Genomic DNA, 21,162 nt, shown 5'->3' on the forward strand with positions numbered 1-21,162 from the left:
ATCCAGTTACTACTGACACGAAGACATCAAGGTGGTGGACGCCAGCAGCGCACACCTGCCATCCTAGCTACTCCCGAGGTCGAGATCTAGGATTGTAGTTTGAAGCCAGCCATAGCAGGAAATATAAAATGAAACATTTCCAATTAATCAGCAAGCAAAAGCCAACCAAAAAGCATGCACACACACACGTGTGCACACATACACACACACACACACACACACACGCACGCACATGAAGGTGACTTAGGCAGATATGAACTTTTGCCTCCTATTTCATAAGACAGATGATTTGGCAAGAGGAAGGCCCTGCATTTTAATATTCTCTAGATGCTACGTTTGGTCCGAGTAGATGACCTGTTGGACTTGGAGTCCTTTTAGTGGCCAGATGTGGCTCGTTAACTTTGGCAGTATTCACAGTAACCCCTCCTTCCCCATGTGCTGTGGCCTATGGAATTCCAGGCTGCTTCCTTTAAGCTTTTCCCTTGTTTGTATTTTTCACTTCATATCATCTCACTTGTATTAAAGAGTGAGAAATTTGACTCCTCATACAACTGAAGAAGGTTTTGGGTATTTGACTAAAAAACTGACAATATAGTTTTCTGCGTAAAACTATAGAAGTTAATGATTACAAAATAGATCAACTTTTTGTAAATTTTTATAGATTCAATTTTTGCATAACTAAACTTTTCATTTGAAATCATTTAATGTCATGGTTAGAACTTAATAATAGATTTTAAAATACTATAACTGAGGTGGGAAGGTGGCTTAGTGGTAGAGTGCTTGCCTAGCATGCATGAAGCCCTGGATTTGATTCCTCAGCACCACATAAACAGAAAAAGCCAGAAGTGGCACTGTGACTCAAGTGGTAGAGCGCTAGCTTTGACCAAAAGAAGTTCAGGGACAATCGCTTCTTGGCCTTTTGGCTAAGATCAAGTGAAGAAGTTCAGGGACAATGCCCAGGCCCTGAGTTCAAGCCTCAGGACCGGCAAATAATAATAATAATGATGATAATAATAATAATATAAGCTAAATACTACACAGCATAGCCCTTTATGTCAAACTCAGGCTTTTTGTTTTCTTTTTTCTCTTAACTCATCCTATGGTGGGATATCTTTAATTCACAAGTGAGAAATGACATCTAAGTAAAGCTATGCTGACTTTGTGTTTCTAATCTATGGTATCTCTTAGTGTTTGTGTTTGGAAGATAAATGTCCTGCCTAGATATGTTCTCTCTGCTCTTGTCCGTGGGTGTCTATTTGAAGGGTTTGTTCTGTCTTGTTTCTCCTTTCCCTGGCTGCGCAGGAAGATCCATGCTGCATTGTGAGTTTCGCATTTTCTTCACTGTCTGTCCCGCATCCCATCGCCTGTGCACTCGGCATGGCCAGCGCCACACCTGCCTCCCGTCCAGGGCGACCCCTCCGACAGCCAGAGCCCCGCGCAGCATGCCCATGGCTTCTACATCTTGGCCAGGGATGGAGAGTGACTTCCCAGGGCACTGATTTTCTTCACTTCTCGGTGTTCTTATTACAGATACTGCAACGAGCATTTGCTGTGCCCCCCGCACATGTTCTGGACTGGCTGGGGGCCTTGGGAACGCTGCACGGCCCAGTGCGGGGGTGGCATTCAAGCTCGCCGCAGGACCTGTGAGAATGGCCCCGACTGTGCGGGCTGTAACGTGGTGAGTAGCCGCAGCTCCACCCAGAGCTGGCTGTGCAGACGCCACACCCACCCACCGCCTGCGCGGCCACACTCATGCTCTGCACACACGGGGTATACACAGCACTGATGTCTGTGCACGCCTGGTGCTAGCATCAGATGCCTGGCACGCACTAGGCGCTCTGCAGACCCTTCATGTTCGTTGCCTGCTGCGTGTCCTATGAGGAGGACGGGCCCAGAAATGGGATGTCTGTAGGCACAAGACGCTCTCAGCCTCTAGACCGGCAATTGTCAACTCTTGGCTGACACCCTATCTGCTGCAAACATGAAATGCTCTGTAAACGGGTGACTGTGTTTTGACCAGGCACCAGGTATTTAGTACATAGTAGATGGTGTGACTCCTGGAAGCCTTTTCTGGTTAATGAGAATGACTAGAGGCAATACTGGAAGTTTCAAGGACTTGAATTTTCACATATGGGAGAAACAGCCCCCAGTCCTGTGTGCTGACTGACGATAAACATGTATTCTGGTCATTCTGTTTAGTTTGGAAAATGGGATGATGTCCCATGCTGGGCCCCGAGAGGTGCAGAGGGCAAAAAAGACCTGGCACCCCCTGGGGACAGAGAAACTGCAGAGCCATTGTGAGAACAAGTTGGCACACACCCAGAGGCAAAACAGACAACGTATGGTTTTGTTTTCCTTCTGCCTTAGCAAGTCATATTTCTTTTAACACTTCAAACTGTCAAATAAAATTCCACTGGTGCAAGCTCTTTTGAAAAGCCCATTGTTGCTCATCCTGCGTCCTCCATATGGCTGGCTGAGCAGTGGTGGCTGCTGTGTGGAAGCCTTGCTTCCTTCCCTGGTCCTGGCCTAAGTGTGGATGAGACTTGGTGAGAGTCTGGAAGAGAAGCTGTGCACAAGAGGCCTGGCTCTGCATCCTTACCACTGGCCTTGGCCGATGCGCTCTGCGAGGCCCCCATCCTTGCTTTGTGAGGCGAGAGATTTGTTGTGCTTTGGTGAGAAACAAAAACACATACAACAGAGGCTTGGGAGCGTTAAGGAAATGACAAAGGCCTCCCATCTTGGGCCAGATCTAGAGAGATTTTTCTTACCGAGACTTGCAATTAGTTCTTTTTCATCACACCAATAAATACATTGTAGTAGCTCTGCTCAAATCGGTTACTGACCATAAAGGTGGAGATATGTATCTTAGCATATGGTACATAAATGGAGAGATACTAGACAGGCAGACAGACAGACAGATAGTAGAGAGATGGATAGATAGATGATAGGTAGATAATAGACACACACATGCTTTCATACACAGATGATAGATGGATCAATGGATAAATAATTTTATATTCTGAAATTCAGAATAATCTCTAAAACTGTGAAGGACAGATCAGTGGGCACCTGGTTGTTCTGGGAAAATCACTTGAATGGGAACCTTTATTCTTTATCCTTCCTGACATTCCCCATCTACTGCTTCTGTCTTGTTGTCTGAGAGTGGACCTGCCCTTCCATCCCAGGGTGTGTCACCTGCCAGGATCCCCAGGAAGTAGACCACAGTTGGCCTTTCATTTACATTCTGAACATTTTGCTGCCTGAAGACTTAAAGAAACAACACAAACCATTGGCTTTCTTACTGTACATTAGTAATTACATAAAGAAACAGATTGATGAAGGGAAAAGTTACATAAAGGAAAGAATATAGTATATTTCTTAGATGTTACTGAAATACATGAGCACATAGATGCGTGATTCATCTGCTTATGATTGTAAAAATGGAAGGTCTTGCAAAATGGCCATACATTTGTTTCTTGGTGTAGTATTATGACGTATCTACTGTTGGCCTCAAAATGTGTTTGGTTTCAAGGGAGATATTTTTATCGGGATAGCAGTGGTAAGTGTTAGGAAATTTGATTTAGATCATGAAATGGTCGTCTTGCCTACATCTCACTGGATGACAGCGAAGTGCTTTTTGGAGCATGAATCTCCCTCTTTGAGGAGGGTGGGGGTCCCTGCTTCCAGAGCTCCAGTATCAGAATCAGCCATTCCTGCCAGGCTCCAGCAGAGGTTGAGCATCTGACTTCCCTTTCCCCTCATTTCTATATCATCTCTGGGTAGCAGCTGCTCTCTAGGCTCTCTCTTATTTAAAAAAAAAGATAGTTTGCTAATGAGATATTACATTGTCTGTACAGCACATGTTTGAGGAAAGTCTAAGAACCTAGATGTTCTGAATATTGTAATAACTTCTAGAAAAGGAGCCGCTGTTTCATGTCCAGGTATGAAGGAGGTTGTAAAAGACTCAGGGATCTTTCCCTGCTCCAACATTTTAAAGATGAAATTTTCACTATGAAATTTAAATTTCACTTATGAAATATATAATGAATCACCAAACTTTTGTTAAATTTCAATAAATGGCTTTAGTTGAGAGCAGGTTTTTATAGGTTTTTATAGGTTCTTTCTGTGACTCTCTGATCACAAAGTCCATGCTGTTGAAGGGGAGGTGATCTAAGCCCTAGACGATGCCCTGGAGTAAGCCCTGGAGAACGCTTATTAGTGCTGAGGGAAGGCCTGGGCCTCGTGCTACCTTACTTCTGTATACCTGAACTCTGCACACTGGCATTTGAGATTCTGTATTCTCGTCTGTAAAACACAGAGTCAGGGCCTGGAATTGAGATTCTGTTACCCTTCTCTGGTCACCAGGACGTAAGTGTCCAGCTGCCTGAGTGACTTATCTCTGAAGAGTTCTGAATGACCAAGACCCTTAAGATAGTTACAACCCATTCCCCAGCAGGTGTGTTATGGGAACATCTGGGCCACTCTGGTCATCTCTGAATTCCTGTGCCCTCTCAGAATGGGTGGGAAGACAGGATGCAGGTGGAGATACCCCCAACCCCCACCTCCAACTCTGAGAGTCCCATCCTGAGGTATGCATTTAGTTGAAATAGGGAATCCTAACACTGACCAACAAAACTCTTTGGAACATTATTATCCAATCTGTAATACTTTAATATCTTCTATCCAGGGCCAAGTCCAACATGATATTCATCAAATGCAAATTATTATTACCATCACTTCTGTTTCGGGAAAAAAATGTTCTATACTTTCTTAATACAATGGCATCAGAGGACATTATATATATTAATTTCTACTTAAACTTCTATTAACGCATAAATTTTATGCATATTAATATTTATATATGTAAATATTGCTAATATTTTATATTAATTATCTTTGGAATGTTTGTATTTACTTTTTCATTGTTTTGATCATAGCAGTTAACTGTAACAGTATTTATAAGATCAAGTTTTATTGAGTATCTATTACAGAACATGCATTTTCCTATTGGTTATCGAATGTATGTTTATCTCTGAGAAGAGTTTTCATTATTGCTCCCACCTGAAAAAGGAAAAACTCAACATGAAATGGATTTAATAAAATTTTCCTGGTACCAAGTTGCCAGTGAGTGACCAGACCAGACCTGACTTAGAAGCACAAATAGAACTTTTAAGAGTTTGACACATTTGCATAATTTGTTTGAAAAAAAACCCAAAAGAACCTTCAGCATACCTGCTTGATTGGTAGATTTATTACACGCAGTTTTGACCAAGTGCAGTCAAAAATTGCACATCAAATAGAAATTTCTAGAACAAAACACTAAAATTCCCCCCATGCTCTATGAGCAGCTTGGTGGATGTGAGAGGCACTCACCCAGTCAATCCCCGTGTCTGTGAGGTGTCGGAGTCATCGAGGGGCTGCTGAGCAATTCCCTTCCCACGTGTTGTGGGAGCAAGGGTGCCCAGAGGTGAGGGAACAGTTCCTAGGCTCAGTTCCAATGATACAGTGATTTGCTGCTGCACGTCTGTAGTAGACGTTGGGCAGTGCTATGGGGAAAATGAGGTAAGAATCTACAGGACAATGCTAAACGCTTCCCAGTGTCCACAGATTTTCCTCAGTGGAGATCTCTTTGGAACCAGGGATTGAAGGTTATCAAGGGACTGCTGGACTTTGCTCTGTTCCTATCTGATCTGAAGGACATTGACAGAAAGAGGAAGTTCTGTCTGAACTATCCCTATTCTGGTCCATGGTCAAACTTGATTTTTATATTATTTTCTTGCTGCCAATCAGTCACATTACCATGAGCATTGAAATTAATTGACAATAAACCCACACTTCACTTAATCTTAAGCCTATGTTTTAGCTGAGAGTTAGAACACAAGAAAGATGAAAAACAGGACATGTTTTGCTTTAGGGAAGGGATTTCTTATTTAATTAATATAACCCAAAGTTCCATAAAGGGATAGCCAGTTTTGAAGAGTCACATCCAGAAAAAAATAATTTAAAATGAGAAAGAGATTTTAGCATTGCCTGCCCTGTATTTCTTACTGAAATATCACACAGATCAAGCATAAAGCAGTTTACCAAAAGCAGAGTGTTAACGTATCAACAAGGACCGTCATAGGACAGATATTTATTTCCTAAATACGTAAGTATTGCACCCCAGAAGGCCCAGAAAGGTCAAGAAAAAAAGCTATTCTGATCAGCAGACACTATCAAAGGGATTCAGTGGAGGTTATTCTTGATGGGGATGGGTTTATGCATGAGATTAAACATATTCTGGGGCTGCAGCTCCTTCAAATCAAACTCACATAAAACTGCACTCTCTTTTCCCTTCCCCTTTAAATATCATTTAGTGACTGAAAAAATGCACATTCCTCCTCACCAGTTGCAGTGGTTGAATGAAATAATCTGAAGTATTTTCACATAAGATGCTCTGGATCACCTTGACCTTCATGAAGAAGGTGACAGGAATGAACAATTCCATTACATCAAGGTTGTAACATGCATTCACTTCTGTTTGCAGATATTCTTCTCCAAATGAAATGATCGGTCTCCCTAGATGAAATGTTATAGTACATCTTCATAAGCCAGGGAATGCAAAATTTGCTTTCTTTTGTTATAAAATAGCTCAGTGAAGAGCTGCCAAACATGAAAGATTGTCAGAGTAAAACTGTCACGTTTTGTTAGAAGAGACTTGAACATTTTGAAAAAGTTAATATCAGTACACAAAACTGAGCAGTATGGCAGATTGCCACAAAAGTATAAGTTTTCTGAAATTTAGTATTCAAAGTTTGGCAATCACGTTTAAGAATGATGCATGATGCAGATGGAAAGAAAAGGAAAATGATGGATTATAGGAATTAATCCATCAAAAGTCTGCCTCTAGGGCGTATAAATAATCATCCACAATCTCTGGAAATTGCAATTGGTACAGAGATCTGGAATATTTCACAGAAATGTTTTATTTATAGAGTTGGAGGGATCTGTTGCACAGATTTCTTGACTTTACAAAAGGGAACTAATTTTTTTCTGCTTACAATAACTCGTACACGTGATTGCAAAACTAATTGATGAGTTTCATGCGTTTTTTGCCTTTAAAGTGACTCACATTTATATGCATGCATACACACACCACACACACACACACACACACACACACACACACACATACTTTCTATCACAATTTCTTCTTTTTTTGGGGGGGGGGTCTGGTCGTGGGGCCTGAACTCTGGGCCTGGGCACTGTCCCTTAGCTCTTCAGCTCAAGGCTAGTGCTCTACCACTTGAGCCACAGTGCTACTTCCGGCTTTTTTCTTTTTGCTTATGTGGTGCTGAGGAATTGAACCTAAGGCCTCAGGCATGCAAGGCAAGCACTCTACCACTGAGCCACCTTCCCAGCCCTCTATCACAGTTTCTTAAACAATCCCATCATAAAGATTCTCTGATATTAATATTGAAATATCTAAAATTTACATGTGGAAACAGCAACACATAACTTTGCTAATCTTTTATGAATCTAGTAAACACACAGTATACATAGCATGAAGAGATTTTTAACAGCGTAATAATGTACTCAAATAAAGAAAACTGCATCTCTTTTTAAAGTCTGATTTTTGAATATTAAAAATGGCTAGTTAAGTGCATCTTTTTAAATAAGTTTTTTATTCTGAAAATACTGTACAGAGGGGTTACAGTTACATGAACAATGTAATGAGTCCATTTCTTATCAAGCATTTTTGCCTCCTCCTCTGTTTTTCCCTTACCATCCCTTCCCTCCCACCTCCTCAACTACACTCCCCCCCACCTACATTGTAAAGTTCATTTTTCAACAGCTTGTACATCTCATTGTTGCAATGGGTCCACATATATCCCTATTTAAACAATTTGTTTTTTTCCCTTCCCCTCCCCAAATTATACCAACATCAAATACAGTGAAAACGGGTTATACCATGGGGGAGGGACATACAAAGCAACAAGAAAAACCCATGTGGTACCTTATAAATACATTAGAAACAATAGCAAGAAAGAAAAAACCACTTGTGTCCCTATCTTGGTGTTCATTTCGCTTAATATCATCTGACCTTTTCTGCTTGTCCCAGACATATACTAATTAGTACAAATAAGGGAAACCATGGGACCTATGTTTCTTTGGGCCTGGCTTACTTCATTTAATGTAATTTTTTCCAAGTCTTTCCATTTCCTAACAAATGAGGCAATGTCATCCTTTCTGATGGAGGTATAGAATTCCATTGTGTGCGTGTGTGTGTGTGTGTGTGTGTGTGTGTGTGTGTGTGTGTGTGTGTGTGTGTGTGTGTATGCTGCATTTTCTTGATCCACTCATCTACTGAGGGGCATCTGGGTTGGTTCCATGTCTTAGCTATGGTAAATAATGCTGCAATAAACATCGTCGTGCTGGTAGCTTTAGTATGGTCTTGTTTGTGATCATTTGGGTAAATGCTCACAAGTGGGATTGCTGGGTCATAGGGGAGCTCTATGTGGAGTCTTTTGAGGAACCTCCATACTACTTCCCAAAGTGGTTGAACAAGTTTACACTCCCACCACCAGTGCAGTAGGGTTCCCTTCTGTCCACATTCCCTCCAGCATCTGTTGTTTAATTAGAGTTCTTGATTATAGCCATTCTAACTGGGGTGAGGTGGAATCTCAGTGTTGTTTTGATTTGCATTTCTTTTATGGCTAGAGAAGTTGAGCGTTTCTTCATGTGTCTATTGGCCATTCTTATTTCCTCTTCAGAGAAGCTTCTCTTTTAAGTCTTTAGCCCACTTATTTATCAGGCAGTTGTTTCTTTGAGGATTTGTTGTTGGGGGAGTAATTTTTAGAGTTCCAAATATATTTTAGATATGAGACCCCTGTCTGTTATATGACTAGTGAAGATCTCCCTATCTGCGGGCTTTCTATTGATCTTGCCAGCTATGTCCTTTGCCATGCAGAAGCTCTGTAGCTTCATGCAATCCCATTTGTCCAACCTTTCTTTGATTTGTTGGGTTTTTGGGTCTCTATTAAGAAAATTTCTGCTTGTGCCAAGGAGACCTAGGGTTTCTCCTATTCCATCCTGTAATGTTTTCAGGCTGTTTGCTTTGACTCTGCCTCTTCCCACCCACTGCCCAGTCTGAGACATCTCCTTCCACGCATCAACTCTACTCAGCCAAGCACAGAAACTGCAGACGAGGAGAACTGTGACCTCCCTGTAGGCTGCCTAACATAGAGGCCAGCATAACCGCATCCATGTCCTCATTCTTAAACCCCTTTCCAAATCCAGGTGCAACCAAGCCAAACCTTCAGAGACCTCTGATCGGAGGAGTTCGTCCTCCCTGTCAGTCAGTGAGTGTTGCTTCTAAGCTGGTCTTTGTTTGGTTTTACTGAGGTTGAAAGACTTGGAGGCCTTATGATCTTAGTAGATGCCAGTGTGGCGCCTTCAGACCTTTTGCCCTTAGATGGGCTCTGGAGCGAGGCAGGGGCACAGTCAGCCTAGATTGGAGGAAGGAGCACTCACTCTGACACTTGTGCCAGCGTGGTCTGGGCACCAGCCGACTGAGGGATGTGCTGGTGTATACAACATAGGCTCAATAGGTCTGCCAGTTAGCAAGGGTGGAGCTTGCTAGAGGAGGAGTTCACATAGATGCAAGTACAACCGGATGATTTTGAAATAAGTTTTGATCTTATTATGTGTTTTTTTTTTGTTTGCCTAATGGCAGTCTTTAATTCCTTTATAGAAGTAACGTAAATGCTTAATTATATCAACAATCCATTTTAATTTGTGTTTTGCTTAGGATTTGCATTTTTTTATTATTTCATCTGAATGCCTCCAGTGATATTATCGAACATGTATAATCTCAGTTGTTATAATAATTCACATACATAATAATTTTCAGAGCAGCTTATAATTAACTAAAGAAGGGAAGCAACAGATGCTGGAGAGTGAAAAAAAAATGCTTTCAAACATTGAATATTTTTCACAGATGCCAGGGTTTCTTCCCTCCCAAGTGCTTCAGTTTCACAATCCTGCAGCTTTCTAAGAACCCAAGCCTAGCTGTGAACACGTCTATGGGAATTTACAACAGAACCCAGACAGCTACTGCTGCATTTAGGTTTTTCTTGTTAGGAGTTTGAAATTGGAATCTAGATTACATTCAGAAGTCCTCGACATTCACGATTAACGCCAGTCACTTTAGTGATTCATTCTATGTCCAGTCTGATGGTGTTCTTCAATAACTGACATTCTGAAAAGAGTTACCTCTTCATTTCGCTCGATAGAAGTCTTCTTCTGGATGGAGCTGGCTGGTAACATTTCATGAGGTGCTGCTTTGAAGGAAACAATTACAATAAAGATCCCTGGAAATGGAGTTGACTCAGACTGTATCACGTTCTTGTATTGTTTTATAAACCATGTGCGTGGGAAAGAAACTTCAGGGGTTTTTATTTGGCCTCTTTCTTCTCTTCCGAGCAGAGGCCTACTCTATATCTGTTCCAGTCTGTCCTGTTCTAACGTCATGGAGTGACGCACATGGAGACTATTAGAAAGGGGTCCTCCAATGAAGATGGTTGAATATGTTTGAAACCAGTTATGTGTAACTATCAAAACATATCAGTGAATCCTGTTGAAATTGTTCTGGAAATGGGGGAAGGAGATCAGGGGGAGTGATACAGAGGGTGAGCATGTGTGGAATGGTAACAATGAAGTTGACCCTTGTATCACTAATGTAAGTTAATAATAATTATTTTTTAATTTGATCTGCGACGGAATTCTGGGGTCATCATGAGAGAGAAAGATAAGGCAGAGGCTGAAGGAAGCAAGCTCTGGGATCTGCTTAAAGAATCTTCAAGGTCCTGAAATCAGAAGCATGTGAGCCATAAGGCACTCACACAGAAATGCAGGGACAGGAGCAAACACATGGAGCCCAGACATCAAAGGGACCGCTGATTCCCACCAGGGAGTGTTCACAAAGCAGCTCACTTGATGGATTCCTTCCTCTCTTTGCAACCACAACAAGCGTTAAGCAACAAAGTCCTTGGCATCTGCAGAGGAAGAACAGGAAAACAACTCTGCCTATTGCACACATATTTGAGAATTCCCTTCTCTATTTCTTGGTGTGATCTTACATGGTACTGTTCATTAAATATGGTAGCAAAACAAGTTCTCGATGGCAGATTCACCTCTCTTGTCCCTGCTTGGCGTCCTGTTGAAATCTTCCATCTATGTATGTAGTCAACCAAGCACGGGACACCTGGTGTGGATAGAGCTTTGGCATTATGGGAGTTCTGTGGGTGGGTTTAGCAACCTCCTGCTCTCAAGGTGCCTGCTTTCCAGCTTATGAGAAAAGTACAATTCAGATGACTAGAAAATTAAGAAGTCATGTCTGCAGCGCAACAGCAAAGAAAGGACCACCACTCAGTGAGACCCTGGAGGGACAAGAGGCCTCTGGCTGGAGAGACAAGAACCCAGCCAGATGACCCGGATAGGAGAACTCACCACTCCTGGAAGGCCAGGGGGTAGGCCAAGAACCCAGCCAGATGACCACGATAGGAGAACTCACCACTCCTGGAAGGCCAGGGGGTGGGCCAAGAACCCAGCCAGATGACCCGGATAGGAGAACTCACCACTCCTGGAAGGCCAGGGGGTAGGCCAAGAACCCAGCCAGATGACCCGGATAGGAGAACTCACCACTCCTGGAAGGCCAGGGGGTAGGCCAAGAACCCAGCCAGATGACCACGATAGGAGAACTCACCACCCTTGGAAGGCCAGGGGGTGGGCCAAGAACCCAGCCAGATGACCACGATAGGAGAACTCACCACCCTTGGAAGGCCAGGGGGTGGGCCAAGAACCCAGCCAGATGACCCGGATAGGAGAACTCACCACTCCTGGAAGGCCAGGGGGTAGGCCAAGAACCCAGCCAGATGACCACGATAGGAGAACTCACCACTCCTGGAAGGCCAGGGGTTAGGCCAAGAACCCAGCCAGATGACCCGGATAGGAGAACTCACCATCCTTGGAAGGCCAGGGGGTGGGCCAAGAACCCAGCCAGATGACCGCCATAGGAGAACTCGCCACCCCTGGAAGGCCAGGGGGTAGGCCTCAGGATGAAGGAGCATGTTGGCAGCATCTCTTGTGTAGCTCAAGGATGAGTAACAGATGTATTTGTAAAGTAAGTCACCAAAAGAACTTGGATATGGGCTATGCGGTGCTAGGCATCTCCCCTCCTCCCCCACTCACACACATAGATGTATACAAACACGTGTGCACACGCATGCATACACACACACAGTTTGCTCTTGTGGTTAGACAACTGGAATGTTTACCTTTTCTTGGTTGGTACTACTTTGTTTTTTCTTTCTTGGTCAGTCATGGGGCTTGAACTCAGGGCTTGGATGCAGTCCCTAAGCACCTCAGTTCAAGGCTAGTGCTCTACCACTTTGAGCCACAGCGCCACTTCTGGTCTTCTGATGAATAATTGGAGATAAGAGTCTATGGACATTCCTGTGCGGGTTGGCTTTGAACCATGATCCTCAGATCTTAGCCTCCTGCATAGCTATGATAACAGGGTGAGCCACTGGTGCCCGGTTTTGTTGGTATCTCTATAATATAAATCCATTAATAATTCCAACAAATATGAGCTAGATTACACTTTAAGTTATTTTCCTTGATCAGAAGAAAATTATATTGATTTTTGTATCTAGAAGAAATACTCTGTAATTGTATGCACATACATAGACAGTTCTGTGTAGGCAAGCAGGTGAGTGGTGTGTGCATGTGTGTGTGCGTATGAGCAGATGTAAGTTCCTTCATAGTCCTTACTTCAGCTTTAGTTACAATGTCTATTTTCATCACAATGTATTTACCTCAGCAGGTCTTCTAAACTGAAAAAGACAAAATTTAAGCTAATACTCTAAATACCACATACTCAAATTTAGTCCTATTTTGAAGAGGAAAGTTTTTTTTTTATCACACATGATAGTAGACTTGAGTAACAAAACAGCTATTTTTAACATCTTAAAAGCAGGGACATTTGCTTCACTGTTATTTTCTCAGTATCCAGCAGGAAATAAACCTAGTTGTCACATCTATATATTAAAAACAACTGCAATTTGGGAAAATACTGGTACTATTTCTTTATTCCTTTATTGTTGTGTATTAATTGTACAAAGTGGCTTCACTGTGATGCTTTGATCAAATTCACTCCCTCTCCTGATCATTTTTCTCTCTATTCCCCTTGTAAAACATTGAAGGGTTTTATTATGCTATTTCCATGTGTACCTTTGAAGTATTTTGATAGTATTCTAACATTAATCTCCCTTTTATCCTCTTTCCTCAGTTTTCCCACTTCCTCTGATCCCCTAAATAATCACCCCTGTTGACATGCTTGGTTTTTAAAGGTCTCAATTCCACAGAAGGCACACTATGCAGGATTTGTCTTACTCAATACATCACCCTTTTCTTAGTGAAAGGATGATCTTTTCCTGATTAATTTCTTATTTCTTGAGAATAAGGAACGATACTCATTTATGTGAAATAGATGGTGTCCTAGAAACATTTTATATTGACATCAGTTGGGCGGTGGGGGGCGGGGAGAGAAGGAGGATTCTGGGTTTCTGGGGATGATTTTGTTCTTGTCCACTCGGTGTTACATCCTAGTGACTCATAGAAGCACATATTTTGTGACTGGGGTTCTCTCTCAGATTCTCCACACCCTTGACTTCACATTTAATATTTCTTACCACGCTATTTGCTTGTGAACATTTCGTTTCTTGTTCGTATTCTTAAACTATTTGAAATTCTTCCTAATTAGCTTCACAAGACTATTCTGAGTGATGCAGATTTCGCACTGAAAGCCAGTATGCCTGCAGTAATGGAGTATGGAGTTCATTAAAATTGGTTTTGATAATACATTATACTTGGCAGTGACCTTCTAAGGCTTTATCAAGCCCCTGTAGGCAAGATTTGAGAACATATTACTAATTCAGAACAGCTAATTAAAAGAGAAAAATCTGAATTTTGTCTTTTACAATGGCAGAGATTTTAATACCCGAGCTCTTCTCTGTAAACAGAATGTGAGCACATTGGCCCTGCTCATGTTGGAGTCTCGCCCTCTGCGTGGTGCACTTCATCCATAAGCCTGAGGGGCACCCCGCTCAGTTCCCTGAACAGACACGTCTTGAACATCTGCGTCTTTGAGTTGTGGCTCACGGTGCCTTGGCCGGTTGTGGATGTGGCTGACCTGTCTTGCCTGATCCTAAGAAGTCCTCAGCGTGGGACAACATAGAGTACCAAGGAGCAAGTACTACAGATGCCTGGGGGCAAGGTCAGAGGGGAAGTTATGAACATCCCTTACGCAGTGTTAATAGCCATCGTGTTATTAAGTTCTTCAGCATTAGGGCTCTGGTGGTGGGTGCTGGAGAGTACCCTCAGCGCCCAGAGCTCCCAGTGGCAGGTGCCCAGTCTCTGTCTCCTTCTGCAGCCACAGCTCTTCCTAGGGCCTGGCATAAGGTGCTGCTGCTCGTGAATCATTTCCCCAGCATTGCAGTAACTGTCACTGGTTTGGAGCCAGCTGCCCAGATCCAGCCATCAACCCAACCTTCCCAAACAGCCACCACATCTGTAAGCACACATGCAAAAGGGACTCCTTTCTTCAACATATAAGTCATGCTTTTATAGCTCCTTGACAAACTGGGGAGGGGGAGCTCTCTAGGGGCTGCTAGTTGGAAAGGCACGAGAAGTTAGCATTTGGAATGATAACTAGCAGCGGTAGCCACAGAATTCTGAGCAGTTACCGAGAGAAGTGAAGATTTCTCTTCCAGGCTCACCTAAGTCTGCCAAGGGTTGCCTTGCTTGGGTCAGTGTTGATGGGGGTTAGCAATGGAGGGGACCCAGAGCACTGCTAACCTGTTAGTCTGCTTTGTGTGAGCTAGAACCCATGTCTCCTGCTGAAGGTCCCAACACCCCGGGCTCAGGTCTTGGGAGCTCTGTGGTATCACCCTCTGGCTGGCGAGAGCTCTATCCCTGAGCTCACTGCCAAAGACGTGACGCTAGCTGAATTTCCTCCCTCTTGTGCACCTCCACGAGCTTGTCCTTCTGTTCAACCTTCCATGAAACCCATTCATAGGGCATTGAATATACTTACATACCATGTTATATACATATTGTACATATGTGTATTTACACTTTGGTGAAAGTTGTAATTCATAATTATAGTATATCCGTGATGATGAAGTGGAAGACATTGTGAAGAACGCATTATTGAGCACAGAAAGAGAAACAATGTGACAGTTATTCCAATTAAGTATGGAATAAAAAATTGATAAATTCTACGCTTATCTGTAGTGGGTTGAAACCACAAAGAGTGAAAGAAGCACCATTAACCTTGTGAAGGATGCCTGTTAGAGTTTTGCCGTGCACGTTATCATCTTTAGAGACGAAACGTTGAAAGCTTGACAATGGGTGAAAGTCCAAGTTCCTGCCAGTGCTGCTAGCACTCAGTTTTGTCACTGAGGTCAGTCCACTTAATATGTCCAGGCAAGGAAACAGCATTAGGAGGACCAGGAGCTAGAATGGTTTGGTTTCAAGCTTACGTCTCAAATGCAGGAGACTATTAGTTAATGGCTGTTCATTAAATGTCCTGTGACCTTTGGTACTGAGGCTCTGCAGAAAGTACCTGGGGTTGGGGGGGGTATTCTTTCCAGAGAAGGGGTTTCTGGACCCTTCACCTCTTCAGCCACAGAAATTTGATCTTTATCTTTCCTTATCATTTATTGATCGAAGACTTGTTTAGCACTTCCCAAGGATTTGGACATGCTAGAAGATGTGACATCACAAAAGGTCCAAAAGTGGTGCCTTGTTTCCTAATTCCTGGACACACTTGGGCCATGGTTACATGTAGGGCGCCTGTGTGGAATGCTGCTTGCCAAGTCTCTGCTGTGTGATCGGATCTGAGTTTCAGGGCTTGGATAGGAATAGAGGATGAGAGACCGCTTGTGGTTCCTTTGTGACTCTAGCCATCTATTAGGGAGACTCCTGTGTAGATGCCATGTCCCTTTTCAGGTCAAGGGGACAAGAGTAACATGAGGAGGACTATGTTTAGGGACATCTGAGAAAGGAATCAGTTACTTACAGAGAAAGCAGAAGCTTTGGCAAAGTCACAGTGGGCTGTAGCCACAGCAAAGTCTGTAGATCTCCAAGCCAGCAATATGGCTACTGTGCTGGTCATAGGAGCGACAGGGAATGGGACATGGAGTTGTCAGACATTGCTAAGTATTTGGGAAGCTAAGCACTCGGGGGTTTATACTTCCGGTACTGTGGAGCTTCTAAAACCTAACTGATGCTAATTTCACCAGGGTTTGTTGACACTAGCCTGTTGCCTACCATTCAAAGCTCTTACATTCAAGCTGTTGCATTTACTATTTTAGCTATAGTTTTGTTAAATGTGTGTGCATTGTGTGTGTGTGTGTGTGTGTGTGTGTGTGTGTGTGTGTGTGTGTCTTTTACACTGCTGGTGTCATTGCCCCTTACCACATAAACTTCAACTTAAACAAACCTAATGTCTCCCTTCCCTGACATTTTTAATACTCTGTTTGGATATGGATTAGAACATTTTATTGTGTAATAAAATCCAACTGACCTCTAATCTTGAGAAACATTCTAAAAGAAACAAATATATTTTTCTTATCACAAGAAAAGAGAAAACTTAGAGGTTCTTAGATACATTAACAGATCCCCTTTATTCCTCCTAAATACATGTATTTGGAAATTTAAGCAATAGAGAGATACTTTCCTTACAGTTTGGAATAGCAGGCATTTTTATGCAGCCACTCTGTGGAATTTTCTGAGTAAATAAAGATAAGTTGAAATTAAAAGAACAATAGTCAATAATCTTGCACAAAAACTTTGCAGTGTTTCCTAGAAGAAGAAATAAAAGTTTTAAAGTCATCCTCACAGAGCCATAGGATGCATAGTTTTGCTCATATGTGGAAGTTAGGTCTAAATTATATATGTAAACATAGGCAGGGCTATATGCATACATATACAAATGGAGTAACTAAGTCATTGTATATGCACCAAAGGATGGTGCAACTCCTTTGAACAACAAATTTACAGTTAACAAAATGAAGACCAGAAAGGTGAAGCTCATGTTGTTGGAGGTGGGGCAAGACTAAGGAAAAGGGCAGATAAATGGAAGGCTGGACAAATGCAGTCATAATACCCAATGTACATGTGTGAAAATGGAATTGGGTAACTTGAGGGAATGGGCGGGGTTGGGAGAGATGGAGGAAAACAATGGAAGGGGTTGCATTGACCAAGAAGCCCTGCACTCACAAACTGGCATGTTGAATAACCCCTTTTATAGCCACTTAAGAATAATAACAATAAAGTTACTCATAGTACAGAATCTTAAGTATTTCAAGTAGGGTATAATCGATAGCCTGAAGGGTTTTGAGTAAGAAATGCTTCTACATTTTTGAAGAAATGTTCTGGGGAAGGAGATGAGTTACTACTTTGGCTGGTTTCAGCAATCTTACAATGACCTTCAAGCTAAGTAACCTACATTGTAAGATTTTATGTATTAATGCCTTAAAGTGTAGCTGCCCACAGTGAATGTCGTGGGAAATTTTCATATAGCTAAAAACAAGGTATGTCTGGGCACTAGACTATAAAAACATCTGTAACTAAAAATATGGATTTAGAAGCAGTTTACTTGATTATTTAATCCACATTTTATGGTTTAGGGGTGGATTGTAGAATGATTTCCAAATCATATTTGAGCAAATAAAAATTTACTATGCAGAATAGTCTTTAAACATTTATTCAGACATTCATCTTATAAGAAACTCCAAGATCAATAAACATTTTTCATTGTTCCATATGTTAAGTATCTTAAAGTCTGGGAGGATTTATCATACACATTTGGTCTAAACGCTCCAAGTACTTTCACTGCAGAGCCCTTCTCCTGGTGTGAAACCGCACTGATAGCGGCCCAGGCATCATCATCTCCAGCAGAGGAGCTGGGGTGGATGCTCAGGGGAGGTCCCCACATCTCCCTGTGGAATCTTCTTCTTTGTGTGTGTGAGTGTGTGCCAGTTCTCGGGCACAAAATCAAGGGCAGGGCACTGTCCTTGAGATTTTTTTTTTTAATCAAAGCTACTATTCGACCACTTGAGCCACAAGCTCCACTTCCAACTGTTGCAAGTTTATTGGAGATAAGAGTATCACAGACTTTCCTGCATAGGCTGGCTTTGAACCATGATCCTAAGATCTCTGCTTCCTGAGTAGCTAGGATGACAGCCATGAACCACTAGAGCCTTGCTTCCTCTTGCATCTTAATCCCATAAGCTTGATCATCTATTTCCAAGAACATCCTACAGGTAGAAGTAGAGGGAAGCCTAAGAGGAATGGGCACAGGGGAAGCCACCAAACATTGGCCTGACAAACTAAATCTTTAGGAAATGAAAAAGAGGTGAATGAGATGTGTTATGGCAAGAGAGAAAACACACACAGCATAAATAGTGTGGTCAGTATCTGAGAGGACTCCCATCCCCAGATAACAGAATCTGTGGGTCCTCAAGGCCTTTTCCTGTATTACAGCCTACACACATCCCCTAATACACTTCCATTCTTCTCTAGATTACTTATGAGACCTAAATCAGCATCATGTAAGCATTCATTCTGTATTTAAAAACTAATAACAAAGAAAATATGTATCCATGTTGAGTACAGGTGCCATTTATGTCTCTATATATCTACATCTATCTATCTATCTATCTATCTATCTATCTATCTATCTATCTATCTATCTATCTATCTATGTTTGAGTTAGAGTTGATTAAAAATGTAGCTATGGAACCCCTAAGTATGGAAGACTAAAGATGTTTATGTATATAAGTAAGTAGGCTTAACTAGAACTGTGAGCTATCAAGAAGCCATTAAGATATTGGAGAGAGAGCAGGTTAATCTTTGAAATGAATCCATCAGTGGTGATCCTAAATTATTGTATTCCGATACTGTTGCTTTGTTTAAACAGGGCATTTGCTTTTGTGAAAGAAAATACATCTTTTGCTGGAACATTAGGAACATTCTTGTGATGTAGTTTCCAGTTTGGAGAAAAAAATTCAACAGCATGATGACAGCCAGCAGGAGCCCTGGCAGACCGGTGGTCTTGGAGTAAATCTTGGCTGGCCATGGTGGCAGCATGTTCTAGAAACCCTGTTTGCAGAGACATTGTGCACACATCGGAGTGTTTATACATGGAGTTCAAAGATACACAACCTTTACTAAGCAATTTGTAATCATTGTACTCAACTACTTTGACAACTTAGTGTTATATTCATGACTTACTTTCTGAGATGAAGACTTAAGTTTTTTAAGATAGCTAAGATTACATGAAAGTTATCCTTTTGCTTTCTATTAGCAATTGTTATTCCATTATTGAGGCCTGTATAATTTAGCTACAAGGTAATTCATCAATTATTTGATTACCTAAGGCAACTAAAATGCTAGGTCCACCTACCTCTGGCTCTGAGGTATCAACTTTGTATAAAGTCAGACACAAAATTCTAGCCTCAGTGCACCATGGGTTCGTTCAAGTGTCAATTATTATGCCTTTCTGTGATTTAATATCAAATACGTCCTACATCTTAACCCTGTCATATGTTTCGTGGCAACTGGAGCACTTTTCCATGTCTTCCTTGAGGTTTATATGTTTATTTCCATAGTCAATATCCATGATCTCTTAAAGATGTAACTCAGATTTTACGTATAGTGTAGTTGTCTCATAGAGATTACTGAAAGGTGACATGGGGAATGGGTGAGTGGATAGATGAAACCAGGATATTGGTCATTCACATTTTAAAAAGTTAATTTAGACAATAATAGTAGATCTTTTAGGTTTAAAATGTGAATGTTTACATTGAGATATTTGGGGAAAATTCACGGGTAAATAAGAATCCAGTTAATCAATCTGAGTTATATAAAGAAAGTCATTTAAATATTCTTACTGAATAGAAATATATTTCCCTTAGTAAGTTTTCTGCATGAAGAACATTGGATTTTTTAATGAAAAAAAGATGTTGATAAAACTTCCATGTTTTTCATTTCCCACAAACATTAAATCCAGTACAGAGAGCCAAAAATACCCAAGACTTCCAAACATTTCCAAACAATAAAATGAAATATCACAAACACTTTGACCTTCGCTGTGTATTTTGCAAATACATCATTCATGATGTAAGGATCTTAGATTAAATAAATATTCCTACTACTATCTTTTGGGCATGCATTCTTATTTAAGTTATTAACTGATAAGAAGACAGCTTGTATAAACTCAAAAGATAAGAGCAGATTTTAAAAACAGCATTTTTTTTACTAGATGATCTACTGCAGATGGAGTAAAAATGATACTCAGAAATGTGGGTGCAAGTTAAATTTAAACTTATTCTACCAATGAAAATGAGTACATTCTGCTCCATGTAGACGGTACAGGAGAGTGTGTGGTTTGTGGCCATCAGCACATTCCATCCTTCTAGTTCCCATCAGTTGCCTTGTTTGGAGAAACCCTAATGCTATTGTGCTCTGAATGCTCAGTGTCCAGACCTCTAGTAAGCAATTGCCTTCGCATATTCCGTACAAGCAAGCCCAATGAGCAGTTTTGCCCAGCTTTCATGTTTTTAACATAATCTTCTGAATCGCATCTATTCTAGTTTTTTAATATTCCCTATATTATTTTGAATATTCCTTATATTCCTTGCACAAAGAATAACAAACTATCATTGCTAGATTAGATTTTTAAAAATTCCCCTGGAAATGGAGGGATAGAAATAAGGGGTGAACTGCTTTGCTCAAGGTATCCTGTTGCAATTCCCAGGATCGCTATTTGCCTCCTCTTAGGAGTGCTTTCCTCTTCTTAGCACAAGGCGTTTGCCAGAGGACCATGTCTCATTTGTTTTTACTTCACTATCAGAGTAAGAATTTAAAGGCATTATAGTGAGAGAATAAAGTAAATAAATGGATCTTCTCATTTGTATGTCTGTTTATGGAAGCAAAAGTGTCTGCACATCACAGCCTCTGTAATAAAGGAGATTTCCAGCCACACACTGATTTTCTTCTCTTGATCTGTCTACAGTTGTAAAAAGAAATGCCTAAAATAATGTGGAAATAGGA

General features: G+C 41.5%; 1 protein-coding gene across 1 annotated transcript in view; it reads left to right on the forward strand.

The window, feature by feature from the left end:
- The window catches only part of Sema5a (semaphorin 5A), a 313,257-nt gene that overhangs the window by 262,072 nt on the left and 30,023 nt on the right, over window positions 1–21,162 (forward strand). Inside the window, exon 15 of the mRNA XM_042695214.1 lies at window positions 1,531–1,678. Coding sequence (XP_042551148.1) covers window positions 1,531–1,678 — 148 coding nt within the window. The remainder of the gene's footprint in view (window positions 1–1,530; window positions 1,679–21,162) is intronic.

Source organism: Dipodomys spectabilis, unplaced genomic scaffold, assembly GCF_019054845.1.
Source record: "Dipodomys spectabilis isolate Male_0828 unplaced genomic scaffold, ASM1905484v1 ptg000179l, whole genome shotgun sequence".
Lineage (NCBI taxonomy): Eukaryota > Metazoa > Chordata > Mammalia > Rodentia > Heteromyidae > Dipodomys > Dipodomys spectabilis.